The sequence below is a fragment of the Microcebus murinus genome, chromosome 4 (assembly GCF_040939455.1).
Source record: "Microcebus murinus isolate Inina chromosome 4, M.murinus_Inina_mat1.0, whole genome shotgun sequence".
Classification (NCBI taxonomy): Eukaryota; Metazoa; Chordata; class Mammalia; order Primates; family Cheirogaleidae; genus Microcebus; species Microcebus murinus.
In genome coordinates, this window is record NC_134107.1 from 59,078,073 (window position 1) to 59,104,621 (window position 26,549).

General features: G+C 52.6%; 1 protein-coding gene across 4 annotated transcripts; it reads left to right on the top strand.

The window, feature by feature from the left end:
• On the top strand, positions 1-26,549 carry P2RY6 (pyrimidinergic receptor P2Y6). Of its 4 annotated transcripts, none has more exons than XR_012918972.1 (2): positions 1-244; positions 2,807-6,398. XR_012918972.1 is itself a non-coding variant. In XM_012745138.2 (2 exons), exon 2 carries the CDS (start codon positions 25,087-25,089, stop codon positions 26,071-26,073), a length of 987 nt encoding a protein of 328 aa, XP_012600592.2. In that variant the 5' UTR covers positions 87-244; positions 25,053-25,086; the 3' UTR covers positions 26,074-26,549. The 4 variants fall into 4 exon arrangements, 2 of the variants coding, with proteins under 2 accessions (XP_012600592.2, XP_012600593.2); XR_012918973.1 differs by lacking the exon at positions 2,807-6,398 and adding an exon at positions 2,137-2,800; XM_012745138.2 differs by lacking the exon at positions 2,807-6,398 and adding an exon at positions 25,053-26,549 and having other exon boundaries at positions 87-244.

The following is a 26,549-nucleotide window of genomic DNA, read 5'->3' on the forward strand; positions in this document are numbered from 1 at the left end:
GTCAGCCTTGGCGTTGGGGACTTGAGCTTGAAGGTTCTCAGGATTCGAGTCCTGGCCAGCTCTGTGGCAAGTCACTTCCCCTCCTTGGGTGTCTCAGTTTCCTCATCTGCTGCCTCTCCAGACTTCTGAGAGACGTTGCATGTGAAGGTAGCACAGGAGCTGGCTAGCAGCAGGGGCTGCTCCAGGAGTAGGAAATTGCCCCAGCAAGTCACGGACTGCAAGTGGGCCGCTCGCTAAGTCCCGGGTGAGTTTTCTGGGTCAATGCTCTGGGAGGGTCTGTGCCCCCAGCTCCTCTAGGAGCTTCTTAAGCACACGCTGTCCACTTGTGGCCACCGCAGCTCATCGCGGGCTGGAGTGGGAGTGGGAGTGGGGCAGACTTAGGAGTCCTCCTTCCTTCCTCTGCCTGGTTGTGCCTAGAGCCCTTGGGCTGCACAGCGTGGAGGGGTGAGGCACGCAGGACAGGAGGGGAGGAGCTGGAGACATTGGGGCTGGGTTGTGCTGGAGAAGCGGAATAGTGGAGGCAGGATTCAGAGCCACATAGGTCTGAGTTTGAGTTGCAAATGGCACAGGACACTTTTCCTCTCTAGGTCTCAATTTCTTACTCTCTAAAATGGGGGTGACAATGAACTCTCCTTGAGTGTTGTAAACTGTGAAGTGTAGTATGCTGGTGAGGGTCTCTAGGGAGGAGGCTGGGCCCTGCCCTCAGAGCTCCCCAGAAACCTTGGTGGGGAGAGTGGGTAAAAAGGATTAAGTGACCAAATGGGAGTCCACAGAGGAGGCCTTTGGGAAGTTCCTTACTTCTTTTTTTTTTCTATATGTATTTTAGTTGTCCTATTAATTTCTTTCTATTTATAGTAGAGACGGGGTCTTGCTCTTGCTCAGGTTGGTTTTGACCTCCTGACCTCGAGCAATCCACCCGCTGCCTAGCTTCTTACTTCTGTCACCCAGTGAAATCTCAAGGTAGCCTGGAGCTGATCCCAGGTGACTGATGTGGAAATTGAGTCCCCGAGTCCAGTTGTGACTTTGGTTAAGGGGAGTGAAGCAGAGTGAAAGCATGTATCTGGGCCAGGTGTGGCGGCTCATGCCTGTAATCCCAGAACTCTGAGAGGCTTGGGCAGAAGTTCAAGACCAGCCTGAGCAACATAGTGATACCCTGCCCCTGCAAAAAAATAAAAAAATTAGCCAGGCATGGTGGCATGTGCCTGTAGTCCCAGCTACTGGGAAAGCTGAGGTAAGACGATCACATGAGCCCAGGAGTTTGAGGTTGCAGTGAGCTATGATGACACCACTGCACTCTAGCCTGAGTGACAGAGCAAGACCCTGTTTCAAAAAAAAACAAAAAAAAAAGAATGTATCTGGGGGAGCTGGGTTAAAACTTTTTGGAGGCTGTGTGCAGTGGCTCACACCTGTAATCTTAACACTCTGGGTGGCCAAGGCTAGAGGATTGCTTGAGGTCAGGAGTTCGAGACCAGCCTGAGCAAAAGTGAGACCCCATCTCTACTAAAAATAGAAAAATTAGCCTGGCACTGTCATGGTGTGCACCTGTAGTCCCAGCTACCTGGGAGGCTGAGGCAGGAAAATCACTTGAGCCCAGGAGTTTGAGGCTGTAGTGAGTTATGATAATGCCACTGCACTCTGCCCAGGGTGACAGAGGGAGATTGTCTCATAAAAAAAAAAAAAAAAAAAAAAACTTTTCTGGAGTTTCTATTGCCGCTCAGCTCTGCTGATACTGCCAGGGAGAAAAGAGGCAGCACATCCCATGCATTCAGCCCTGGGCTCTTGAAGAGGGGATTTTAGGATTCACATATCTTGCCAGCTCCAGAATGGATCCTAAGCCTATTAAGTGACAGTCTCTCTGCCTCTCAGTATCAAAGGAGATGAAAAATGACAAGGCTTTGTGCAAACTCTCGAGGGCTGTGCCTCTGGTGCATCTGCACGTGTGTGCAAGCTCGTGGGCGTGTGTGCATGGGTGAGCATGTGCAGCTGTGAGTGTGCGTGCATGTGTGTGCCTGTGCAGGTTCCCCAGGCCCGCCTGAGTGGGGGCAACTCCACACTGCCCAAGACTCTTGTTTGGCTGGGATTTTTCTCCTCTAAAATTCTTACAATCTTTTTTTGCATTTCCTTACTATTTTTTAGTTTACCAGAAAGGGAGGGGGGCATGTCCGGAAGCCCAGCAATTGTCTCTGAGCTTAAGACTCTTCTCTCCTGCCCTTGCCTCATCCTGTGGCTGTCCCTGGAGACCTGACTGCTGAGACCTGACTGCTGAGAGCGTGGCCCTGGCTGCAGGGCCAGAAGCTTGCCTGGCTCCTCTGTGCCACCCACCGGCCACCCACTTTGCCCCTGCCGGCTGCTTTCACATCATTGTTCCACTGACTTTTTATAACATCTCTGTGCCCTCTGGAGATGCTATTATTGTTCTTATTTTATAGGCAAGAAAACGTTGGCTCAGTGAGGGGAAATAGCCACCTAGCAGCAGTGCTGGAGTTTCAACTCTTACCTAACTCCAAAAACCTTGTTCTTAACTGTTGTGGCTTACCTAGTGGGCGTGTGCTGACTGGTTGGCTGAATGAATAAATGAATGAAAGAGGAAATAGATAAATCACTTCACCACTACTGGGCTGAAAGAGAAGGTTAAGCAATACTAACAACGGGTCTCAGTATTGAGCACCTCTGATGTGTCAAGTGTTTCACACAGACTTGAGTGCAGGCAGAATCGTTGTTGTTCCCATCTGTAGTTGAGGAAGCCGAGGCTCAGACCAATTAAAGCACCCTGTCCAGTGTGGCAGCTGGGATCACAATTTGTCAGGCTCCAGACCCAGAGCTCCAAGCCCAGGCTTTCTGGGTTCTCCAGCGGAAGATCGAGTCTGCAGAGCCTGGTGACAGGTGCCTGTTACAGCAGAGGACCTGGGGCCAGTGGACACTCTGGAAAGTAGGTCCAACACCCACCCCACCCACTCCTGCCCTGGGGCCATTTCCCCATTTATCTCTGAAATGGGTTTCAATTTTAGTCTAGGGTGGGCATCTGGCAGCCCAGACTCTTTCTCTCTGACTATTGACTTGTCTTGAATTAGGGCCAATGCTCTGGTCCTGGCATGGGGAGGTGTCTTGCTGTTCCCTCTGCCCGGTGGCTGGCCTGTCTTATAGTAGCTGCACGGGAGGCCAGGGCCTGTGCAAGACGCAGTTGTTGGTCTGTGGAGATGGCCTAGGCTGGGTCAGTGGCCTCTGTGCCCAGCCCCATACAGGATGCCAGGGACCCAGGGCTAGTAGGTCCAGCTTTCCCCTTAGGAACTCACAGGCTGGGCCCAGAGTCCCAGCTGAGGCAGGGCCTGGCATCCTGACTCCCTGTGCAGTGCTCGTTCTCACGGCCTGGGATAGAGTGGGGGGCTGTTCTATAGCACCAGCAGGCAGGTCTGAACTCAGAGTGAGGGATGCCATTGTGTCTGACACACCAGATGGATGGGAACCAGCCATTTGGATGAGCCCACAGGTCCTGAGCGCCTTGTGCCTTCTATTGTGGGGCGGGAGTGTGGCAGGGACAGATTCTGCAAGGGAAAGGAGAGTCCCTTGTCTGAGGGAAGAGAAACTCCCTTAGGCAGCAACAAGAGACAAGACCTGTAAGATGTTAGAGTCTACCCTACAGATTCACCAATACTTGGCATCGGGGTGCACAGTCTCATTTCTCATGCGCTCACATCGGGCCCCACCACGCTCCTGCAGTGGATATGCCTCCATGCCACAGGGGGGAAATGGAGGTACAAAGAGGCTAATGGTTGGCACAGAAATGCTTCTATTGTACAAAGTTGCTGGAGTAAAACAGATAATAGATCAAAACCTAAACAGTGCCCAGCCTAGGTCTCCCCTTCCAACTCTGGGTGCCACTGGTGAGATTCACTGAGGACTCACTTTGTGCCAGCCCACACCTGGGCTTTATTACAGATTTATCTTACAATAACAGCAACGAGCAAGAAAGCTCACTACTGTAACTCACATATAATAAGTGGGGAAACAGAGTCTCAGAGTGTTAAATAACTTGCTCAAAGTCATACAGCTAATAGAAGCAGAGGGGGGATTCAAACCAGGACTCTCTGTCCCTAAAACCCCCGACTCTCCCACTCCACGTGGTATTCAGGACTCAGAGCAGAAATACATAGAATGAAATGAAAAAATATGAATGACAAGATAAAAAAGGAGCGAAACAATATAATACCACTTCACACATACTATGATGCCTACAGTAAAAAAGATAGGCAATAACAAGTACGGATGAGGATGTGGAGCAATTGGAATTTTGCATTGCTGGGAATGTAAAGTAATGCAGCCATTTTGGAGTATAGTTAGGTAGATCCTCAAAAGGTACCAGCTGACCCAGTAGTTCTACTCCCATGTGGACACCCAAGAAAACTAAACACATACATCCACACAAAAACTTGTACACAAATGTTCATAGCAGCATTATTTATAATAGCCCCAAATGGGAAATAACCCATCAGCTGATGAATGGATAAACAAATTGTGATATACCCATACAGTGGAATATTATTTAGCCATAAAAATGAAATTCTGATTCAAGCCACAATATGGATGAACCTTGAAGACCTTATGCTAAGTGAAATAAGCCCGACATAAAAGGCACATATTGTATTGTGTGATTTCATTTATATGAAATGTCTAGAATAGGCAAATTCGTAAGTACAAAAAAGAGACTAGTGGTTTCCTGGAAGATGGGAGAAAGAGGAAAGGGAAGTGATGGCTAATGGATACAGGGTTTCTTTTTGTGGTAAAAATGTTCTGAAATTAGTGATGATGGTTGCACAATCTGTGAATAACTAAAAACTACTGAATTGTACACTTTGACAGGTTGAATTTTATGGCATGTGAATTATATCTCAATTTTTTAAAAACCAGGAGAGGGAATATAGAAATGATGTAGAAGGTTCCAACTAGGGTGATCCTAAGGTAGGAGCACAGGGAAAGTTGACAATGAGTTTCCTGGTGGCTGGAGTGAAAGAGGGGATCGGCTTCCAAGAGGAGGGAAGTGCTAGGTCCTGAGAGAAGCCAGCTCGTCAGGGGCTTAGCTTTCGGGAAAGATTCCCACAAAGCTGAGTTGGCCTGCTGCATCGTGATGAACTGTCAGAAATACAGGGTTTCAATGTCTCTCATCTGAGATTCTGATGCAAGAGTACCAGGCTAACAAGTCAGCCTGCCACAGTTTCACAGATGCTGCAGAAGACGTACAACTCCTGAATAGAGATAAAGAACTTTGTTCCTCACAGCAATAGGAGTAGCCAGAATATCAGTGTTTGCACTGGTTCCCCCCAACTCCCACAGGACAATGCGAAGAGGGCTGAATAATACCTGGGTGTGCAGTGGGTTGCATGGCAAGAAAGGAACCTGGAGCTCAGGCAATCCACATCTTTTATAATGGGCAGTAAGCCTGCCTGACCTTTGTTCCAGAGGAAAGCTTCTTTGTTACATCAGACAGTCAATAAACCTGCTTTTTGCTCCAGAGGAAGACATTATCATTATCTCCCAAGGCTGTTTGCTCTAAAAACATCCTTGAGACCCCGTGCAGTGGCTCATGCCTCTAATCCTAGCACTCTGGGAGGCCAAGGCGGGAGGACCCAGTAGTTCTACTCCCATATGGACAACCAAGAAAACTGAACACATACATCCACACAAAAACTTGTACACAAATGTTCATAGCAGCATTATTTATAATAGCCCCAAATGGGAAATAACCCATCAGCTGATGAATGGATAAACAAATTGTGATATACCCATGCAGTGGAATATTATTTAGCCATAAAAATGAAATTTTTATGGGAGGATCACTTGAGCTCAGGAGTTCAAGACTAGCCTGAGCAATGATGAGACCCTGTCTCTACCAAAAATAAAGAAAGAAAGAAAAAAAAAACTCAGCCAGGTGTTGGGGTGCATCTATGGTCCCAGCTACCAGGGAGGCTGAGGCAGAAGGATTGCTTGAGCCCAGGAGTTTGAGGTTGCAGTGAGCTATAATGACACCACTGCACTCTGCCCAGGGCAACAGAGTGAGACTCTGTCACAACAAAAATAAACAAGGCAACCGAGCACCCCTTCTCACAACCCCCCACCCCTTCATATTAAAAAAAAAAAAATCCTTGAAAAGATCATCTGGAACAAAAGGCAGTCTGTTTCTGCTCACAAGATATGCAGAAATATGAGAGGCCCATGGAGGATTGTCTCCCAATACAGTAGATGTGCCAGTCAGGGCTGGGTTTTGTTTGTTTTTTATTGTTATTTTGTTTATTTTTTATTGTGGTAAAATACACATAACAAAATTGACCATTTTAATCCTTTTTGATTATACCATTCAAGGGCATTAAGTACATGCACATTGTTGTGCAACTATCACCACTACCTATCTCCAGGACTCTTTTATCATCCACTGAAACTCTATACCTATTAAACACTAACTCCATAGTCGCCCCTCCTCTGGTCCCTGGCAACCCCCATTCTACTTTCTAGCTCTATGAATCAGACTATTCTAGATACCTTATATAAGTGGAGGCATACAGTATTTGTCCTTTTGCAACTGGTTTATTTCACTTGGCATAATGTTGCCAGTGTTCATGCATATTGTAGCATGTGTCAGAATTTCATTCCTTTATAAGGCCAAATAATATTCTATTGTATGTGTATACTACATTTTGTTCACCCATTCATGCATCTATGGACATTTGAGTTGTTTCTACCTTTTGGCTATTGTGACTAACACTCTGTGAACATTGGTGTATAAATATCTGTTTGAGTCCCTGTCTTCAATTCTTTTGGTTGGAATTCTAGAATTGGAATTGTTGGATTGTATGGTAATTTTATGCTTATTTTTTGAGAAACTACCATATTATTTTTTACAGAGGCTGCACCATTTTACATTCCTACCAATAATTCTCCACATCCTCACCATTATTATTTACTACTTTTTTTCTTTTGGATAGTAGCCATCCTAATGGGTGTGAAGTGGTATGTGTGGTTTTAATTTGCATTCCCCTGATGAATAGTGATGCTGAGCACCTTTTCATGTACTTTTTGGCCATTTGTATTTCTTCTACTCAAATTCTTTGCCAATCTTTGAATTGGGTTGTTTCTTTTTTATTACTGAGTTGTAGGAATTCTTTCTATATTCTGGGTTTACCTTATTAGACATATGATTTTCAAAGATTTTCTACCATTCTTTGGGTTGCCTTTTCACTCTGTTGATAATGTCCTTTACCTAGCACTCTGGGAGGCCAAGGCGGGCGGATTGCTGGAGGTCAGGAGTTTGAAACCAGCCTGAGCAAGACCCCATCTCTACCAAAAATAGAAAGAAATTAACTGACCAACTAAAAATATATATACAAAAAATTAGCCGGGCATGGTGGCACATGCCTGTAGTCTCAGCTACTCGGGAGGCTGAAGCAGGAGGATCGCTTAAGCCCAGGAGTTTGAGGTTGCTGTGAGCTAGGCTGGTGCCACAGCACTCACTCTAGCCTGGGCAACAAAGTGAGACTCTGTCTAAAAAAAAAAAATCCTTTGATGCACACAAATTTTAAATTTTGATGAATTCAATTTATCTAATTTGTTGCTGTTGCCTGTGCTTTTGGTGTCATAGTGGTCAGTGCCATTTTGATTGCAAGTGACAAATGCAACTAGCTTGGGCAAGAAAAGGTATATCAGTTCATGTAAATTAAAAGTCCAAGGTAGACTCAGATTTGACATGATAGATCCAGCAGTTACAATGATGCCATTAGCATTCTCTTTGTTTTCTTTCTCCTGACTTTCTGCTGGGTTTCTACACTCTCACTCAAGTTCTTTCCAGAAGCACCAGGCCTCCATGGTCCTCACAGCTAATAACCCAGGAGGAAAAGAGAGAGGACCTTTCATTTGGATTCCATCAAAATTGTTGTGCAAACTCTAATTAGTTGCTCCTGAACCAATCATTGGTGAGTGGCCTGCATGGATGCTCTGGTTGGTCAGCTCTGGGTCAGGTGACTACTTTGAATGAACAAGATCTCCACCAAATGGGGCAGGAGGCTCCCAATAGGTAGAGATGCTAGGTAGGCAAACATTCCTCCTCAGAAGGATTCCAGGAATCTGACCTGCAGCTGGAGTTGGGAAGCTCTGTGTGGAAGGACAGCCCTCACCTTAGGCTTCCTGTGGGGGGTCTGGGAGAAGTACAGTGAATCCTTCTAGTTGGTCCCTGAAGACTTCCTAGAGGAGGCAGCAATTATGAGGCCCTGTGACTGGTGGGAGGGTGAGCCCAAGGCAGGTTGGGCCCCAGGCAGGTTGCGTCAGAACAGTAGAGGGGCTGGATTTCCCTGCCACCTAACACCCTCCCTATCCAAGCCCTGGCATATTGTAGGGGCTAAGCATGTAGACTTTGAAGCCAGACTGTGTGGGTTCATAGCCCAGTAGCCATTCCTTCTACCTGTGCACCTTGAGCTGACCTCTGTGCCTTGGTTTCCCCACTAGAAATATAAAATGAAGAAAATAGCCAGTCCTACCTCACCTACATAGTTTACGTGTCTGTCCTCTGGGTCCTTATGAAGATTAAATGGGGGTAATACACATCTAGCGCACGGTAAGGATTCAATAACTATATAACAATTATTACTAGTTTGGGCCTCTTTTTCAAGCACATCTGCTGGCACATTGGCAGCTCCAGCTGTGTTCACCATCCTTCAACAGGCCTCACCCAGCCTCTGTCCCTGCTGTTGTCTCTGCCTGAAATGTGCTTTGCTCCACACACACTTGACCACTTCCTCACCAAGCCTTCCCTGCCTGTGGAACCATCCTCCCTGCCAGGACTCTGGGCCCTGACGTTTGCCTTGGATTGTGGGATTTCAGGTATATGTCCCCTGTCCCCAGTGAGTTCCTGTGGACAGGACCTGGGTCTCCTTTGTCACTGAGTTCACAGTGGGAGTCTGCCAGCTGCAGACGTGAGGAGAGGGCAGTCCTGGAGTGGAAACGGCACTGACCGGGGAGAAAAGAGCGCACAGCCAGTCCCAGGAACTGAAAGTGAATCAGGCCCAGCCGGTCACATGCAAGGGCAGGGGTGGTAGCTGAGTACAGTAAGGTCAGCAGGGCCTGTGTTTGTTGTTATCCTCAGGCACTAGGGAGCTCTAGAGGACTTAGGAAGGGGAGAGTGATGAGGTCAGACCTTTGCTAAGCAAAGGTCCATCTGGCTATAGACAGGGATGGATTGGCTAGGGAGATGGAAGACTGGAGAACATGAGATGGCTATGGTCTAAGCTGGGGCAGGGGCCACAGGGTAAGAGAATAGGAGTTTGACAGATATAAGAACATAGTACAAACAGGGCTTGGTGAATGGTTTTCCCACAAGAGAGATGGCAATGAGCAGGCCCTGCCCCACTGACTTCTTTAGATGGAATTTGGAATTGGAGGATAGCAGGCATCTGGCACTGACCTTTTTTTTTTTTTTTTTTTTTGAGACAGAGTCTCACTCTGTTGCTCGGGCTAGAGTGCCATGGCGTCAGTCTAGCTCACAGAAACCTCAAATTCCTGGACTTAAGCAATCCTACTGCCTCAGCCTCCTGAGTAGCTGGGACTACCGGCATGCACCACATGCCCAGCTAATTTTTTCTATATATTTTTAGTTGACCAATTAATTTCTTTCTATTTTTAGTAGAGATGGGATCTCGCTCTTGCTCAAGCTGGTTTTGAACTCCTGACCTTGAGAGATCCTTCCGCCTCGGCCTCCCAGAGAGCTAGCAATACAGGCGTGAGCCACTGCGCCCAGCCCACTGACCATTTTAAACAGTCAATAGCCATATCTTCCATGTCATCCCAAACACTGCCTCAACCCATCCTCACCCCTTGTTAGAGTCAAGGTCAAGCACAGGACCTGAAACTCAGGGGGCTTGGTCAAGTCTGCAAGCTCCAAGGACCAGAGCCAAGCTTCCCTGCCAGCCCCACCCTGGGAGAGCTGGCAGGGCTGAGGACAGGGGCACAGCCTAGCTGAGCTGTGCCGGGACATCTGGCTCCCTTGGGCAGGGTGGAGTCTGGGCTCTTCCACCCAACAAGGTACCAGCCCAGATCCACAGTGCTCTGGAGCAGGTGACACATAGCTCCTTCCTGATTTGTCCTCCTCAGCTATGCTTTGAGAGACACAGGCTGGAATAGAAGGGACTGACCCCTGGGAACGGTGCTGGGCACAAGGGCCAGATGCAGGCCAGACACTGGTGTCATTGGAATCCCACCCTCACCAGCTGAGGGTCCTCAGGAATCATGAATCCAGCTGGCCAGCGGCAGAGCCAGGGCCAGGTGTTCTGTCTCCTGCACCTGACAGCCATCCCATTGCCCATATGGCTGTACTATCCCAGGGCCAAATGCCTCTCCTCTCTTGGCCTCAGTTTCCTCCACTGAAAAATGGGTGTGAAGGAGAGGAGAGGAGGACTCTGGAAGCTCTAAGAGCTTCCCTCCCCAGTCTAAGATGGGACAGCCTGCATGGGCCTGGCAGTTGGAGCAAGTCATCCTTCCGGATTCCTCAAAGTCCCAGCTATCAAAGCCATGCCTTTGCTTCTACCAGCGAAGAGAGCCAGACTGGAGCCGCAGGGAGGGGAGGCGCCCCTGCAAGCTCCCAGCAGGGCTGTAGCATCCTCTTGCCTGCTGTGGGCCTCAGCTTCCCCTCTGTGAGCTGAGGGCTGGATCAAGGCCTCCGACACCACCCTCATCTGTCTTCCTAATTCTCTGACTGTCATCTGCCTTTCCCACCAGCTGGGGCTCCTCAAAGGACAGATCCCTGCACATCGTAAGACTCGCTGCAAATGCATGTCAAATGAATGAATGAATGAATGAATAGGTGAAGGAGGAAGGGAGGAAGCAAAGGTTGCAAGGGAGGCCATTTCTTATGAGTTTAGCTGGTCTGTTAAAATTATGATAATAGAAGCCCCACTGAGTGCATACCTACTGTGCACCAGGTGTCAGGCTAGGTCATCTAGATCTGTTATTTCACTTTGAGCCCCCAACAATGTTGCGATTGTTTATAATTTTTATAACTAAGGACTCTAAGGCTCTGAGAGGTAAGTCATTGCTCACGAGCTGCCGAATGAGGCTGGGAACCAGGTCTGTTGGAAGTCAAGCTTTGCAAAGGGAACACTGATGGGTGGCAGGGGGTACAAAGGCCAGGAATGAGTGTTTGAGAGCTTGTTTGGAGGTTCTAGCAAGGGAATGCAGCTACTCGTATACCCTTGACCGAAAACTGGTCCTCCTCTAGTGGGGAAGGTTGTCCTCTTCCACCAAGCGCACAGCTTCGGGAGGGACACACCTGGAGCAGTGAGGGAGGAAGGGGACACCTGTCTAGCTAGCCAGATCAGCTGAATCAACCCTGGCGATCAATGGGGTGACAGATGTCGCAGCCAGATCACCCTCACATCCAGGAATGGGTGCTTGGATCTAATTCCTGGCATGGAGCTTAAAGAACTCTGAGTCTTCTAAGGAGTTCTGCGTAGAGACCTGTTCCAGGAGTGAAAGTTCACATTTGGAATCCTCAGGGGCATTGCTGGTGGGTAGCTTGGGGAGCCCTGTGACCCCCACCCTCACCTGCTCCATGATTGGCAGCCCCCCCATTCTGTGGCGCAGACCATTGAGGTTTTCTCAAACCAGTGTCATGAGCTATGTAAATGTATCATGCCAACCAGTCCCCTCGTCCACCCCTTCCAGAATCCCCCAAATGCCCCCTCACACAGACGTTCTGGAGGTGCCACTGCCTACCCTGAGCTCACCCACCTTCCAGGCAGAGTCCAGGCCTTTTCCTGGAAGAGGAAGGCTCCCCTCCCCCAGCCCTGCACCAAGGTCTGTGTTGTCAAGATCACTTTGGACACTGCCTTGTGATGGAGCTCAGACAGTTGCTCGCTCCACAGTCCCATCCCGCCAGCCTCGCCTACTAGACAGGGTGCCCACTGCTCTTCCCGCAGCCTGGCCCAAAGGCTCCTGCTCTGTCCCGGCTTGACTGCAGGGCTGTGAGGAATGGATGCAGGGAGGAAGCGGAGGCAGAGATTGCAGGCGACTCTTCCAGAAGCTCCACTGTGAAAGAAGGAAGAGGCACAACTGGAGAGGCACGTGGGGCCCAGGAAGAGGTTTGCCAGGATAAGAGACACTGAGAGTGTTTGGGCTGAGGGGAAGGAACCAGCAGAAGGGCAAGCCAGGCCCTCTGGCCTCCAAGTGAGGAGGGGGGCAGGCTGCAGAGAGAAGGGGTTTACTAGGGAGCAGAGAAGGGAGCAGGCACAGGGGTTTATGTAGGTGGTGGGAAGTTGAAGCCAGCCCTTCTGAAAGGAGCAGCTGAGGGCTATTAGGGTTGAGGGTGTAGAGCTGACAAGAAAGATGGAGACAAGGCTTGGAAGAGAAGGGAGAGAGGCAACCTCAGGACAGACTGAAGGTTGGGGACCCAAGCAATGGGGGCAGCAACCAGGCCTGTGGGGCCTCAGGCGCTCGACTGAGTCACGTCCTCCAGCCACACTCAGCTCCACAGAGCAGGACGGAGCGGTCGGATGGTGGCTCCTACAGGGGTATGCATCGACTGGCTGTGTTCACGGGGATTCTGGGTCCTGGGCTGGAGGTACAGGCTGGCGAGGGAAAGGGGAGAGGCCAGGAAGATCCTGGGCCAAGGGCCCTGGTGTCAGGGAGTGATTGTGCGGGAGGAGATGAGAGCACCAGGGAAGACAGGGCGGGGGGCGGGGGTGGGGAGGAGAGGAAGAGCAGGCTGCCTGCCCCGCCACGCCCGAGTCCTGCTGGCCCCTCTAAGCTGCGACTGTTCACAGCCTGAATCTTACACACACAGCCAGACGGACACAGCCCAGGCCTGTGGCTCCCACATTTCATCTGTATCTGCCCCCACGTCCCAATAAACACATACCATGAGTGAAACTACAGCTTGCTATACAGATGGCCTCACGCCAAGTCCCCTACGCACCCAGTCAGATTTCTGACCCTAAGTCCTTTCCGTGTGGACAATATTGAGTCACCCCTGGAAATGTATTCACTAATTCATTCAACAAATACATATTGAGCACCTACTATACGCCAGGCATTGTCCTAGGTGCTGGAGATATAGCAGTGAAAAGAACATGAAAACTGCTTGCCTGGTGGAGTTTATGTTCTGGTGGGGGAGAGAGAGAATAAGTGAATGAACAGAGTCATCTGTTAAAAGATGGTAAATGCTAAGGAGAAAAATATAGCAGAGAAGGGGCGTAGGAATTTCATGTGTGCATGTGTGCGTGTGTGCACAGGGGGATGGGAGGGGGTTTAGCTCAGTGGTAGGGGAAGGCCTCATTAGAGAAGGTGTCATTTGTGTGACCACCCAAGGAAGTGAGGCCTGTCCTCTGTCCTTCATACACACTCCACATGCAACAACACACTCCACCGCAGGAGCCACCTGTCACCCGCCAACCTCCCACATTGCACTCTGAACCACGCAGCTGCCCCTGGTTTTGATCTCCTCCTCCCAGGCCATGTCTCCGTCACCCACAAAGTCCTCTTCCTTCCACACTGCACTGGCCACAAATGGGGCCCCAGTCCCACATGACTGATGTTTGCAGGTGAGGATTTGGGGTTTGGTAGAAGACAGTCCTGCTGATTGGAAGATCACTGACTGGCTGGAAGCCCTGGCAAGTTATTAAGCTTTGGGGTGGGGGGAACCTTGGTTTTCTCCTCCCAAAATGGTAAGAAGAGACCATGCCCCCCTCACGGGCTCCAGGCAGGGAATAAGACAGGACAAAGGCTAGCAAAGGCTTTGTCTTCAAGTTTAGAAACAGCCTTGGCCACATGGCCTCATGCCTGCTTTATGGGATCCACCACAATGTCTCCCTGGGCCTGGACATGAGCCCTGGAATTGCCCAGTGGGAATGAAGACCACAGATGAATAGTCTTGGGACAATCTCTGCAGGCTGTTCCAGGGCAGCTAAGCTCCAAGGCCCCAGAGGCAGGCTGGACTTGGGGAGAAAAGCAGTGACTAGAGGCAGATCTCAGGGCTTGGTGTGACAAAGCACATCTCCCAGTGAGCTTTCTCAAGGTGGAATGCGGCAGCCTGGGAGAGGAGTAAGCTCCCTGTCAAGGGAAGTATGCAAGCAGGGGCCAGAGAAGCCCTGTCACGAAGGTGTCATTTGTGGAGCCTCATTCTTGGGGATAGGAGTAGCTCTGGGTTAGATAATCTTAAGGCCCCTCTGACCCTGAGGGCACAGAACTCAGAGCCCTGTCATTGGTCCCTGGACTCTGGGGTCCAGTGGGATGTCTTGTCTCAGGCTCCAGGAAGTGCTAGAGATGGTCAGAGCAGAAGTCAAAGTAGGGGCTGCCTTTCATGGGAGGTGGGGGCTTCTCTGAGGCTCCCTCCACTCCCAAGCCTTACCAGTGAGAGTTGTGGTCTACAAAACTGCCTTCCTTCAGGCCTCAGTGTCTGTTAGTGAAATGGGCAGGACTGCGCCACGATAAACACACAGGCAGCGTGGGTGGTCTGCCCTTCCTGAGGTCGGGCCTGGAGGACCCACGCAGGCTCAGCGGTGCTGCTCCTGCAGCCATTACCTTCATTCCCCTTGACAAATCTTCTCTATCATCAGCCAAGACAAAAATTTTAGAAGGAAAATTGTATAGAGCCAGGCAGCACCAAGGACAGAGCCCTGTGGCTCATCTTTATAGACTGGACTCAATCATCCAACATTTCCCAGTGCCTCTTGGGAGCTCAGGCCTGTGCTATTCTCTAAGGCCCCAAAGGCAAAGCAGACCTTGTCCCCAGTTCCTCACAAAGTTACAGAAGGGAAGGCAGGAAGTCTTTGACATTGCCCCTGTGCCCTGACTCCTGACCTCCATTTTTTGTCCTTTCTTAGGCCACTCTGTTCCTAAGAGGCGGGGTGTCATGGTGGGTTTACTGTGCAATTTGGGCAAGTTCCCAATCTCTCTGGCCTCAGTTTTCCCATAGGGAAATGCCACCTCTCTTCTTGACCATGGGGTGCAGATCTATAGGGCAGGAGTCCTGATTTCAGTGACAGATCCTAGGCAAAAAGGGAGTTGATTCACTCACACCACCAAGAAACCAGTGGAAGGTAAAGCTTCAGGCATGGCTAGAACCAGGCACTCAGTGGTGTTTCAGAAACAGTGTGTTCCCATCTCTCAACTCCTCCATGCCTCGCCTTTATTTTTGGACAGTCCCCTCCCTGGTGGTATCTCCAGTGCCCAGGACAGTGCCTGGCACAAAGTCTAACTGGCATTAGCAGCTCCAGCCTCACTTCCTCCCCACTGTGCAAATCCAGTGGAAAACTTGTCTCCTTCCCCATGTCCTACAAAAGCCCCAGAATTGACTCCGGGGCATCCCGTGAGGGTCACCTGTCCCCTCCTGAGCCAGTGACAGGGTCCGAGGAGCCCCCTCTTCTCTCATTGGCAGGCCTCAGTCATAGGCTTACCACTCCCAGATGCTCAAGATCCCAGAAGGGAGAAGGGGACATCCCCCAAACGACAAACAGAGAGCAGGGCTGACACCGTGAGAGGGGGGTCTGGGAACAGGGTGGGAAGAGGCTACAGGGCAGCAGAACAATGCCCGCCTGCTGGACTGGGCCAGCTCTGCCCCAGCAGGCAGCCTGGTCATCTGGGAGGGTGGCTGGGTCCTAAAGGCATTTGCTGAGGCTGTCAGCCACCTGCGCCCCTTGCAACTAAACAGCAGCTTTCTTCTTGAGGGAGCGCTGAGTGGCTCCTCCACAGGGAGACAAAAACTGGGACAGCCTCGGGTTCCAGGCAAGGAGCAGAGCCTCTCCCACGCGCTCCAGGGGAGGCTCCAGGGCTGGGCGCTGCTGTGGCCCTGCGGGCGGCGTGCACTTGGAAGGCCGGGCACCCCGGGCTCCCCCTCTGCTCACTGGGGACTCCCCTGCCGCTGCTGCTACCAGGGCCCCACAGCTCCTCAGCCCAGGGCTGCCCTTGACCTCTCAGCCCTGCGCCCACCAGGGCCACCATGGTCTCCAACCCTCGTCGTTCACCTTCCCAAGACAGAACCTTTTGCTGACTTGGCCATGCCTCAGTTTCCTTATCTATAAAGGGGAAACAGTATTAGTAATTGTGACGAGTAAATGACATACAGCACGTAAAGCGTTTTGCACAATGCCGGGTGTGCCGTCGATGCCCAAGACATGCATTTGTGCAGATTGCGGTGGGGCTCCTGGGGGCGCACTCATGCTCGGCCTTGGCCTGGCACACAGTAGGGGCTCAGGAGACGCAAGTTCCCTCTTTGCTCGGCTTGAAGAGGGGGGAGAGGAGACAAAGGAAGCAGCCTCAACCCCCAAATTCCCCAAAGCTGCGGCTTCCCCTTCCTTGCGCTCAAAGTGGCTGTTTCGGTTCCAGCTTTAATTCCTGTTGAGCAAGAGGTGAGAAGGGGAAGTGGAAAAGGAGAAGAGAAATCAGGTTTCCTGCCCTCCCTGCACCCTCCTGCCAGGTCTGTCTGCTTTTGTGTCTAGCCTGACACCACAGGTGTGGCCAGGACTCCTCAGGTGGGGGACTCTGCCCTCTGCCCCACCCTGTGGGTGCCAGGGAGGCACTGGCATCAGGAAGCTGGCTTCAGGCTGGCCTGAGGTAGGGCCTGGGGCACCTCTGCCCCAGGCTGGATGCTGCCCAGGGCCAGGGCTGGGGTGACGGCAGGAGCACTGAGGGTGCTCTGTAAGGTAGATAGGTACCATAGGTACCATAGCTGCCTGTTTACTCAGGCCCAGAGGGTAGGTGGCTCGCCCTACCAACGTCACACAGCACGTTGGTAGTGGATCCCAGCCTGACTGACTCCTCAGGGGAAGGAAGGCCCTGTCATCCTGTGCCCTCCTGCTAAGCTCACGGGCAGGGACCCAGCAAGGGGGTTTCCAGGCCTTATTTCCCAGCAGGCAGGCAGGGCAAGGTTAGGAAGCCTCTTCCCACGGCCAGCCCGGTCTGGGCTGGTTCCTGCCTTGGCTAGCTGGCAGGCGGTGACTCAGGCTTCCAGCTCCTGCCTCTGGCCAACACGCCCCCTCATCCCCTCTAGATAGGAAGGCCTTGGGGGGGGGGGGGTGAGGCTGTGAGGTCATCTAAAGTTTATCCTGAGACTGTAGGACCTAAGCAGCCCAAAGAGCTTCATCCCTTGCCAGTTCTTCCTTAGGTCTAGACTGAATTGCTTCTGCTGTAGAGCTGACCCCATGCTGCCACTGAACTGAAGAAAGGGAGGTGGCAGACGGTGTCTCTGCTGTGGGCTGAGGGACTGCCGTGTTTGTGCTGATGGAGCAGCTGCAATGGAGACGGGCAGTGGATGCCTGGCGTCAGGCGCACTCTGGGGCCTCCACCTCAGACCAGCAGGGCTCAGCACTGGCCCTGTTGCCACAGCCAACGTCCCCAGTGGCTCCCGTGAGCCACACTGACCAGGGAGAGGACCTGAGAGCAAGGGCTTGCGAGTTTCTGGGAAGGGTACATAGGAGGAGGGCTGCGGAGGGGTGAGGAGGGATTGAGGTCGGGAGCCCAGTCCTGCAGCTGCTCAGCGCCAGCCCCAGAGGGGAGGCCCCTGATGCGAGCAGGGGCAGCGCTGGGAAGGAGCCAGGCTGTCCGTCCCGAGCTGTCCGCTGGCGCCATCTCATGGCCACAGGCCCTCAGCGCAGGGAAGACACAACTGGCCTGGATACCCCCTGGTTTGAGCATCTAAGCAGGGACTTTGGGGGAACAGTGGAAAGTGGGGCCCTAGAGTTAGAAAGACCGTGTTGAAATGCCACCTGGCTGAGTCACCTTGGGAAACTCACTGGCCTTCCGGAGGCTTGGTTTCTTCATCTGTAAAACGGACAGAATAATCTCCGTATCCTTTGCCCAGAACTGCAGACAAAACATCTGGCACAGAACAGACATTTCAGAAATAACACCCAGGGCTGAGGGCCCAGAAATGAGAGGAGCCCTCAATGGACTGAGGGAGGCTGAAGTGGGGACATCCGGGCGAGACCTGGACTGATTCACTCCGCCAACAAAGGTTGATCAAGTCCCCGCTGTGTGCCAGGACACAGACATGGTTTCCTTTCATTCTTACAGCTTCATTTGCCAGTGCCAATGATCACTCTCATCCTACAGACAAGAAAACGAGGAAGGATGAGTAGGAATTGCTCAGACAAGGCGGGGGGAAGCGTTCCAGGCAGTGGGAACAGCATGTGCACAGGTCCAGAGGCTGGAAGGCCTGCTGGGGAAGGCTGAGGCCGGGCAGTTCCAGGCAGCCCGGCCCCCCTCAGGCCTCTGCCTAGCCCTGTCTTCCCGCAACTCACCCCGTGCTATGGCTACAATGTTCATTCTTTATTTGTCACACCGGTTAGGCTCGTGCCTTTGCTCACACCGGGCACCCTGCCTAGAGGCCCCCTTCACCCTCTGCGCCCAAGTCCCTCCAGGCCTGCAATGCCCAGCGACAGATGCGCCTTCTCCCGGAGCTTTCCAGGCTGCTCCCTCCCAGGTGCACCCGCGACCCCTCAGACCTGCACTGTCCCTCCCCAGGCCTGGCCAGGTCCACAGGCAAAGCCGAGACCTGGTGAGAACCGGGCATCTCCTTCGCTCTGATTCAGTCGTCCTGGGGGTCATTGCAAGCCCACGCGCTGTCGTGCTGCGGTTCCAAGGTCGAGAGCCCTCAGCCCTCCACTCGGTACTAAGGCAAAGGACTGAAAGGCTGGGTGGGTAATGGGTACTCGGTGGTTGTTGAGGTGCCAGGCCAGGGATCCTAGATGCCCTTGACCCCCTGAGAAGAGGGTGGGGAAGGGGCAGCTGGCCTTAGTCTCTTTCTCCACCTGGACCCCATGAGCTTCCTTTCCCCTCTGAAGTTGGTCCAAGTGCCCTTACTGAACAGAAGGTGGGATTACAGGTTTCCAAATCTGCATGTCTGGGGCCTTTGGTTGAGGCCTGAAGGGGACAGCCTTGTGTTTCCCGTCCAGGTGGCAGGAACTGAAACCCTCAGGTGTCTGAAGCAAGCCCTGCTCTGAACTGGGGCTGACACCCCCAGGAAGCCCTCAGAGCTGCTTCCATTTCAGGGACAGATAGTGACTTGCCCTGGTAGGGTGGCCATGGGAGGTTGTCCTGGGGACCCAGCAAAGGACTGGCTGCTGGGCTGAAGGCCAGGACATCTCTCCCTCCTGGGCCCCAGAACAGCTCAAATCAGACCAGGAGGTCCACGCCCTCAGCCGGCACGAGTGGCCTCCTAGCACAGACCTGAATAAGCAGTAGGTGCTCAATCTGTGCACAACTGCCCAAGTGTTTACCAGGCAGTTCAAATCTGAATTTTCTGAGTTTTATCCGCCTGCCTGTAAAAATGGGTTTGGGGTAAGATCAGTGCCTTTACAGCACCTTTGTCTCTGCTGCTCTTGGGGTCTAGGAGTCCCCTCAGCACCTTACAGGATAAAAGATGAAGAGCCCTTGGTGTCATTCCACCCTCCCAATCTGCTGGCGGGCAGTGTGACCACATGCTACAGAGGAAGCTCAGAGAGGGGAAGGGGCCCAGAGTCAGACAGTGAGCAGGGCAAAGGTAGAACGACACGCTGGGCCTCGGACTCCCTGCTCCACCCTGGCCCCTCCCCTGCTGCCTCTGCTGATCTGAACCAAAAGCCACCTCCTCCAGGCCACCCTTCTGGAATGCTGCCTCCATCCCTGGAGCGAGGGGACACTGAGGAGCTACACTTCCTCCTCTAGCCTTCGCACAGCTCTGAGGCCTAGTTTGGTGGCGAGGAAGGGCTGGGGAGAGCCAGGGACAGGCAGGAAGATCTCACTCAGGTGAGGACATCACCTCTCTCTCCACAGCACACACCCTCTGTCCTTGGGAGCTCTGGGCCTGCCCTGCAGAAGGGCAGGGACCGCTAGCTGGGAGAATGTGGGAGGATCTGACATATAGTAGGTGCTCAATAAATGTGCATAGAGAAAAGCGAAAGAGGCTGGGTGCAGTGGCTCACGCCTGTAATCCTAGCACTCTGGGAGGCCGAGGCAGGCGGATTGCTCAAGATCAGGAGTTCAAAACCAGCCTGGGCAAGAGCGAGACCCCGTCTCTACTATAAATAGAAAGAAATTAATTGGCCAACTAAAAATATATATAGAAAAAAATTAGCCAGGCATGGTGGCACATGCCTGTAGTCCCAGCTACTCAGGAGGCTGAGGCAGGAGGATTGCTTGGGCCCAGGAGTTTGAGGTTGCTGTGAGCTAGGCTGACGCCACTGCACTCACTCTAGCCTGGGCAACAAAGTGAGACTCTGTCTCAAAAAAAAAAAAAAAAAAAAAGGAAAGAAAAGAAAAAGGAAAGGGAAACGGGGGAGGAGAGAGGGAACAGTGGCTGTAGTGGACTGCCACGTAGAGGGAAGGGCGTCAGTGTTGGTGAATGAGCCACTGAATGAGTGAGGAAGGCAGGCAGGATAGAGGAGTATGCGACTGGGAAGATGAGTGGACACCTGGTGGCTCTAAAGCTAAAGGAAGAGCCAAGAGTTCTTTAGTCACCAACCTGCCCATTTGGCAGATGAGAAGACTGAGGAATGGCTAAGGAGAAAGAAAACTTTGGGGTCTATGGGGCTGGCCTTTGACGGGCAGCCTCTGGTCCACCCCACTTCTCTCTCTACCCTCTCAGCCCTTCTCTCCCCTGCTGGATGGGGGAGGTTCCAGGAAGGACGCCTTTTCTCCGCCTCCTTGCTCCTCTAGGCCCAGTTTCCACGTGGTGTTGGGGGTGGCAGGGAGGTGGTGGCCCCCGTAGGGGCTCTCTCAGTCAGAGACAGCCCTGCCAGGAAACAGAGGAAGCTGCCCGCCCCACCGGAGGTGTCGCAGCCTAGCTGAAGGTCAGAGAGTGAGGAGCCTCAGGTCTGGCTCCCCTGTGCCCGAACACACTTGGGACCACCAGCGTGCTGCAGGGACAGGCCAGGAGGCTGCACGTGAGTGTCGGTGTGTTTGGGGGCCATGGGCCAGTGTGGGGTGGCCTGGGGACAGCTGGACACAAGGAACTGTGACTTTGGGCAGGCAGGCTGAGTCCAGCGCTGACAGTTGGGAGGTCCAGAGGAAGGGATTCCACGCGGATGGGATCTGGCGCCTGATGGACACTGGGGACTTTGACAGGTAGATGGGGGGCGGTGAGTGGCACTTTGTGCAAAGGAAACAGCAGGATGGGGAGGCTGCAGAGGCATCTGGCTCTCCGGCTGCCTATGGCTGTGCGGCAGTCACAGTGTCTTGGGAATAGTGTGAAGACAGAGGAAGGGGTGAGAATGAGGGGCAGAGTGGAGTGGAGCTAGGATACTTTGGATGAGGCTGGAGGGCTTGGCAGGGGCCTTGAATGTCAGGAAAGGGGTTTGGGCTTTTCCCCAAAGAGCAGAGGGATGTAGGGAAGGATGTAGCCAGAGCCACTTGTTAGAAAGCTCCCACCCCAGCAGAGTGGCTGGAGCCCAGGAAGAGGCTGGCATCTGAGCTAGTCCAGGACTTAAGACCCAAGAGCAGATGACAGATGTGACACCAGTGTCAGCTGCTACCCTGAGGTGGGAGCAGAGTGAGCCCTCCCTTGAGGCCAGCCCCTACGGGAACCGGGACAACAGCTCAGCGCTCCTAGGTCCTCAGAAGACAGAGCGGATGAGGGAGCCGGGAAGGGGAGGGAGGCAGCCAGCCTTTCCTGGCACAGCCTTTGGGTTTGCCCACAGGGCAGGACAGCTCCCTGCGTCCCCTCCTGCAGCCCCCTGCCTCCTTCCGAGAGGAAGGGGAGGCAGTCAACGGAGGACCTGTCTCACCAGGGAGTGCGGGGGACAGAAAACGACTGTAGTCTCCAGTCACCTGAGACAGAGCGCACTCCCTGGGGCTGGGGTCTGAGGGCAACAGGCCTCCCACAGGAAGGTTTAGGGACACAGCACCCTTCTACCCACTTTCTCCTCCTCACCGCAACGTCTGCCCTGGAAGACTCACCTCCTCTCAGACCCTGCTTGCCACACCTTCCTCCCACCCGGGTGTCCTTCATGGAAATCTTCCCGAACCATCCTTCATTCTCCTCTGAAAAGTCCCCTTCAGCCTGTGGCTCTCACTGGTCTCCTCCCTCAGACTGGTACATCTGTGGCTCTATTCCATCTGCATTCTGTGCCCTCATGTGTCCAGCAGGCCGTGAGTCCTCAGTAAATGCCTGGCATGTGAAAACAAGAGAATGAATGTGTGAATGAGAGAACAGCCTGACCCAATGAATGACAAGGTGAATGAACAGACTTCTCTTGCCTGTGTAATCCCAGCTTGCTGGCGACACTGTAGGGGATGCATGTGCTCCTTTCTCTGGCCTCCCTCCAGGGCCTGCCTCGTCCTGGCTGGGCACCCGGCACTCCTAGCACATGGGCTGAAGCCTCACAAAGACTCGTTAATAAGGCCGGGCATGGTGGCTCACACCTGTAATCCTAGCACTCTGGGAGGTTGAGGTGAGAGGATTGCTCAAAGGTCAGGAGTTCGAAACCAGCCTGAGCAAGAGCCAGACCCTGTCTCTACTAAAAAAAGAAAGAAATTAATTGGCCAACTAAGAACATATAGAAAAAATTAGCCAGGCATGGTGGTGCATGCCTGTAGTCCCAGCTACTTGGGAGCCTGAGGCAGGAGGATTGCTTGAGCCCAGGAGTTTGAGGTTGCTGTGTTAGGCTGACGCCACAGCACTCTAGCCTGGGCAACAGAGTAAGACTCTGTCTCAAAAAAAAAAAAAAAAAAAAAATTCAGATATCGACCACACAGCAAAAAAAAAAAAAAACTCTTTGATAACTAAAGGTGATGTGGGGTTGTTGAATGCAGACTAAAGAATCCAAACATAGCCGGGCGCAGTGGCTCACGCCTGTAATCCTAGCTCTTGGGAGGCTGAGGCGGGCGGATTGCTCAAGGTCAGGAGTTCAAAACCAGCCTGAGCAAGAGCGAGACCCCGTCTCTACTATAAATACAAAGAAATTAATTGGCCAACTGATATATATATATAAAAAAAAAATTAGCCGGGCATGGTGGCGCATGCCTGTAGTCCCAACTACTTGGGAGGCTGAGGCAGAAGGATCGCTCGAGCCCAGGAGTTTGAGGTTGCTGTGAGCTAGGCTGACGCCACGGCACTCACTCTAGCCTGGGCAACAAAGCGAGACTCTGTCTCAAAAAAAAAATAAAAATAAAAAAAAATAAAAAAAAAAGAATCCAAACATTACCATTTTGCCCAGAATTTAGGTAAAATAGTTTCATCACAATCAAATTTTAAGTTGGAAAGGAGTATGTTTTGCTCTAATACAAACTTTTCAAACCCCATAACCTTGCTTATTAGGTGTATTAAATAGCTGGCACTTGGCCCTGTTCCAGGCTCTGATCCTTGCAACAACCTCATGAAGCAGGCACTATCCCATTTTAAAGATGGTGAAACTGAGGCACAGAGGTTCCATAATGTGCCAAGACCACACAGCTCACACATGGCAGAGCTGGGATCTGAACCTGGGCATCTGGACAGGAGTCCGTGTACTTGACCTCAAGGCTTCACCACACACCTGAGTACATTTGCAGGGCTTTTTTTTTTTTTCTGGGCCTTAGTTCTTCCCATCTATAAAATGGGAAGAGAGGAAGCTCAGACTATCTAAAAGGCTTTGCCTTTTAGGTCCATTGGATGTAAGTTGTAAATTCTCTGTAGACACCAATAATGTGGAAAAGTTAGAGGCAAGTAACTAGGATTCAGACTTACTTTATCAGAGAACCCGTTAAGCCCTTGAGGCATTTGTGCTGCTGGCTTCCCCACAACCCACCCTGAAAAGATGAGAGGAGAGACAGGTATAGTATGCAATGGCATGACATGTATTGAGCACCTACTGAATGCCAGGTCCATGACACATTTTACTGATGAGGACACCGGCCCAGAAAAGGCAAGTGACATGACCTGGGTCATACAGCATGGAAGTGGGAAAGCCAACATTTGAACCCAGGCCTGCCTAGCTCTGAGCTGAGCATGTAACCTCTACGTCCCATGTCCATGGGCGACACCAAGCTGCCTCCTCTGAATCAGGCAGTTGGGTTCTGTTTCTGACTCTGCTTCCAATCCACAAAGTAACGCTGAGTGGTCCCTCCCCCTCACACTGCCTGTATATCCTTCCCTGCAAAGTAAGTGGCTGCCTTGGTCCCTCAGCCGTTGGCTTTCAGCGAAGTTGTTTTCACTCTGGCCACCAGGGGGCGCCGCTGTCGTGCCAGTGGCTCTGCTAGACCCACCTTTGCAGACTCAAGTCCAGGGGAAAGAGGCGGTAGGGAACTCCTTAATCAACTCCTTCCTCTATTTAACAGAAAACCAGACTATGGACAAAAGAAGGGCCATGGATTTGGAAGGTGGAGTTCAGGCTGAGGAGGGCGCTGTCCACAGTGTGGACCATTCATACCGGTTAACTAAAAGTTATCAGGGCCCTGTCTGCCCCGGACCCCGAGACACACAGAGACACCAGACTCGGCATTTCTCCTCAGGAGGTTCCCCGTCTGGGAGAGACACACAGACCCACCATGATCACAATCTCCCCACCCCAGGGACCCCAGAAGCAGCTCTGGTTTCAAACTCCTGACCTTGAGCAATCCTCCCTCCTCAGCCTCCCAGAGTGCTAGGATTACAGGCGTGAGCCACCGCACCCAGCCAGCATAACATACTTAGTACTTCTAACCTCACGACATCCTGGAGAGGTGGGTGCAGCATTTCCCTGTCTCTGAGAGAAGGTAAATCACTACCCAAAGGTCACAGAGCTGATCCATACAGTTGGGCTTTAAACCCAAGTCCATCAACCTCTACTAACACAGAGAAGGAGACATATGACCAGGCTTTTGAAGCATGAATAGAAGTTCACTAGGAAGGCTAAAGGGAGATGACTACAATAGAAAGAAAGTAAACTGGATTTCTCCCAAGCTTGAGCTTTATTGTACTCCAGGTTTCCTTGAAGCAGGAGCTGTGTGGGGCCTCCATGGGTGGTGAATATAAGAGATGACAAAGTCGGTGCCCTCACTATTCAGATGGGGAGATCGAGGCCCAGAGAGGGACAGCGCCTATCAGGTGGTGAGTAAGCATGTCACTGACAGGTTGTGTTTTGCTTCGCCAGCCTCTCCAAATGTAGGAAACCCAGCTGGGCAGCCATGGAGTGGGACAATGGCACAGGCCAGGCTCTGGGCTTGCCACCCACCACCTGTGTCTACCGTGAGAACTTCAAGCGTCTGCTGCTGCCACCTGTGTATTCAGTGGTGCTGGCGGCTGGTCTGCCGCTGAACATCTGTGTCATTGCCCAGATTTGCACATCCCGCCGGGCCCTGACCCGCACGGCCGTGTACACCCTAAACCTGGCCCTGGCCGACCTGCTGTATGCCTGCTCCCTGCCCCTGCTCATCTACAACTACGCCCAGGGTGACCACTGGCCCTTCGGTGACCTCGCCTGCCGCCTGGTCCGATTCCTCTTCTACGTCAACCTGCACGGCAGCATCCTCTTCCTCACCTGCATCAGCTTCCAGCGCTATCTGGGCATCTGCCACCCACTGGCCCCCTGGCACAAGTGCGGGGGCCACCGGGCTGCCTGGCCTGTGTGTATAGCCGTGTGGCTGGCTGTGACAGCCCAGTGCCTGCCCACAGCTGTCTTTGCTGCCACAGGCATCCAGCGTAACCGCACCGTCTGCTACGACCTGAGCCCGCCCGCCCTGGCCGGCCACTACATGCCCTACGGCATGGCCCTCACGGTCATCGGCTTCCTGCTGCCCTTTGCAGCCCTGCTGGCCTGCTACTGTCGCCTGGCTCGGCGCCTGTGCCGCCAGGATGGCCCCATGGGGCCTGTGGCCCAGGAGCGGCGTGCTAAGGCGGCCCGCATGGCTGTGGTGGTGGCAGCCACCTTTGCCATCAGTTTCCTGCCTTTCCACGTCACCAAGACAGCCTACCTGGCCGTGCGCTCCACACCAGGTGTCCCCTGCCCCGTGCTGGAGGCCTTTGCAGCCGCCTACAAAGGCATGCGGCCCTTCGCCAGCGCCAACAGCGTGCTCGATCCCATCCTCTTCTACTTCACCCAGAAGAAGTTCCGCCAGCGGCCGCGGGAGCTAATATGGAAACTCACGGCCAAATGGCAGCGGCACGGCCGCTGAGTCCGCCAGGGCAGGACTCCCAGGGCCCGGGCAGCTGTCACATTTGCCATTGTGGCCAGGCCACCAGCAGCCCCACCAAACCCAAGCCATGCAGAGAACTAGAGCTCAGCTCGGCTGGCATGGAGTAAGGTCCCTCACAGACCCCAGGACCTCACCAACAACTATTTATTGAGCCCTTTCTCTGGACCAGGCCCTATGGGCACAGTGACAGACTGGCCTGCGCCTGACTCTTGCGAAGCCAGCCATGGAGAGCTGGGGAAATCATGTTAAGCTGCTCACAAAAATATGGTCTGACATGTAAACAAGGGGCGTGCCTCATGCTTTGGAGTCACCAATGAAGTGGGTGAGGGAAGATGGGAGGAAGAAGTGATAGCTTCTGGAAAGGGGCATTTGAGCTGGGTTTTGAGGGATGACTATGAGCTCTTGGGGTGGCGGGAGTGATATTCCATTTACTCAGTAAACCTTTGCTGACACCT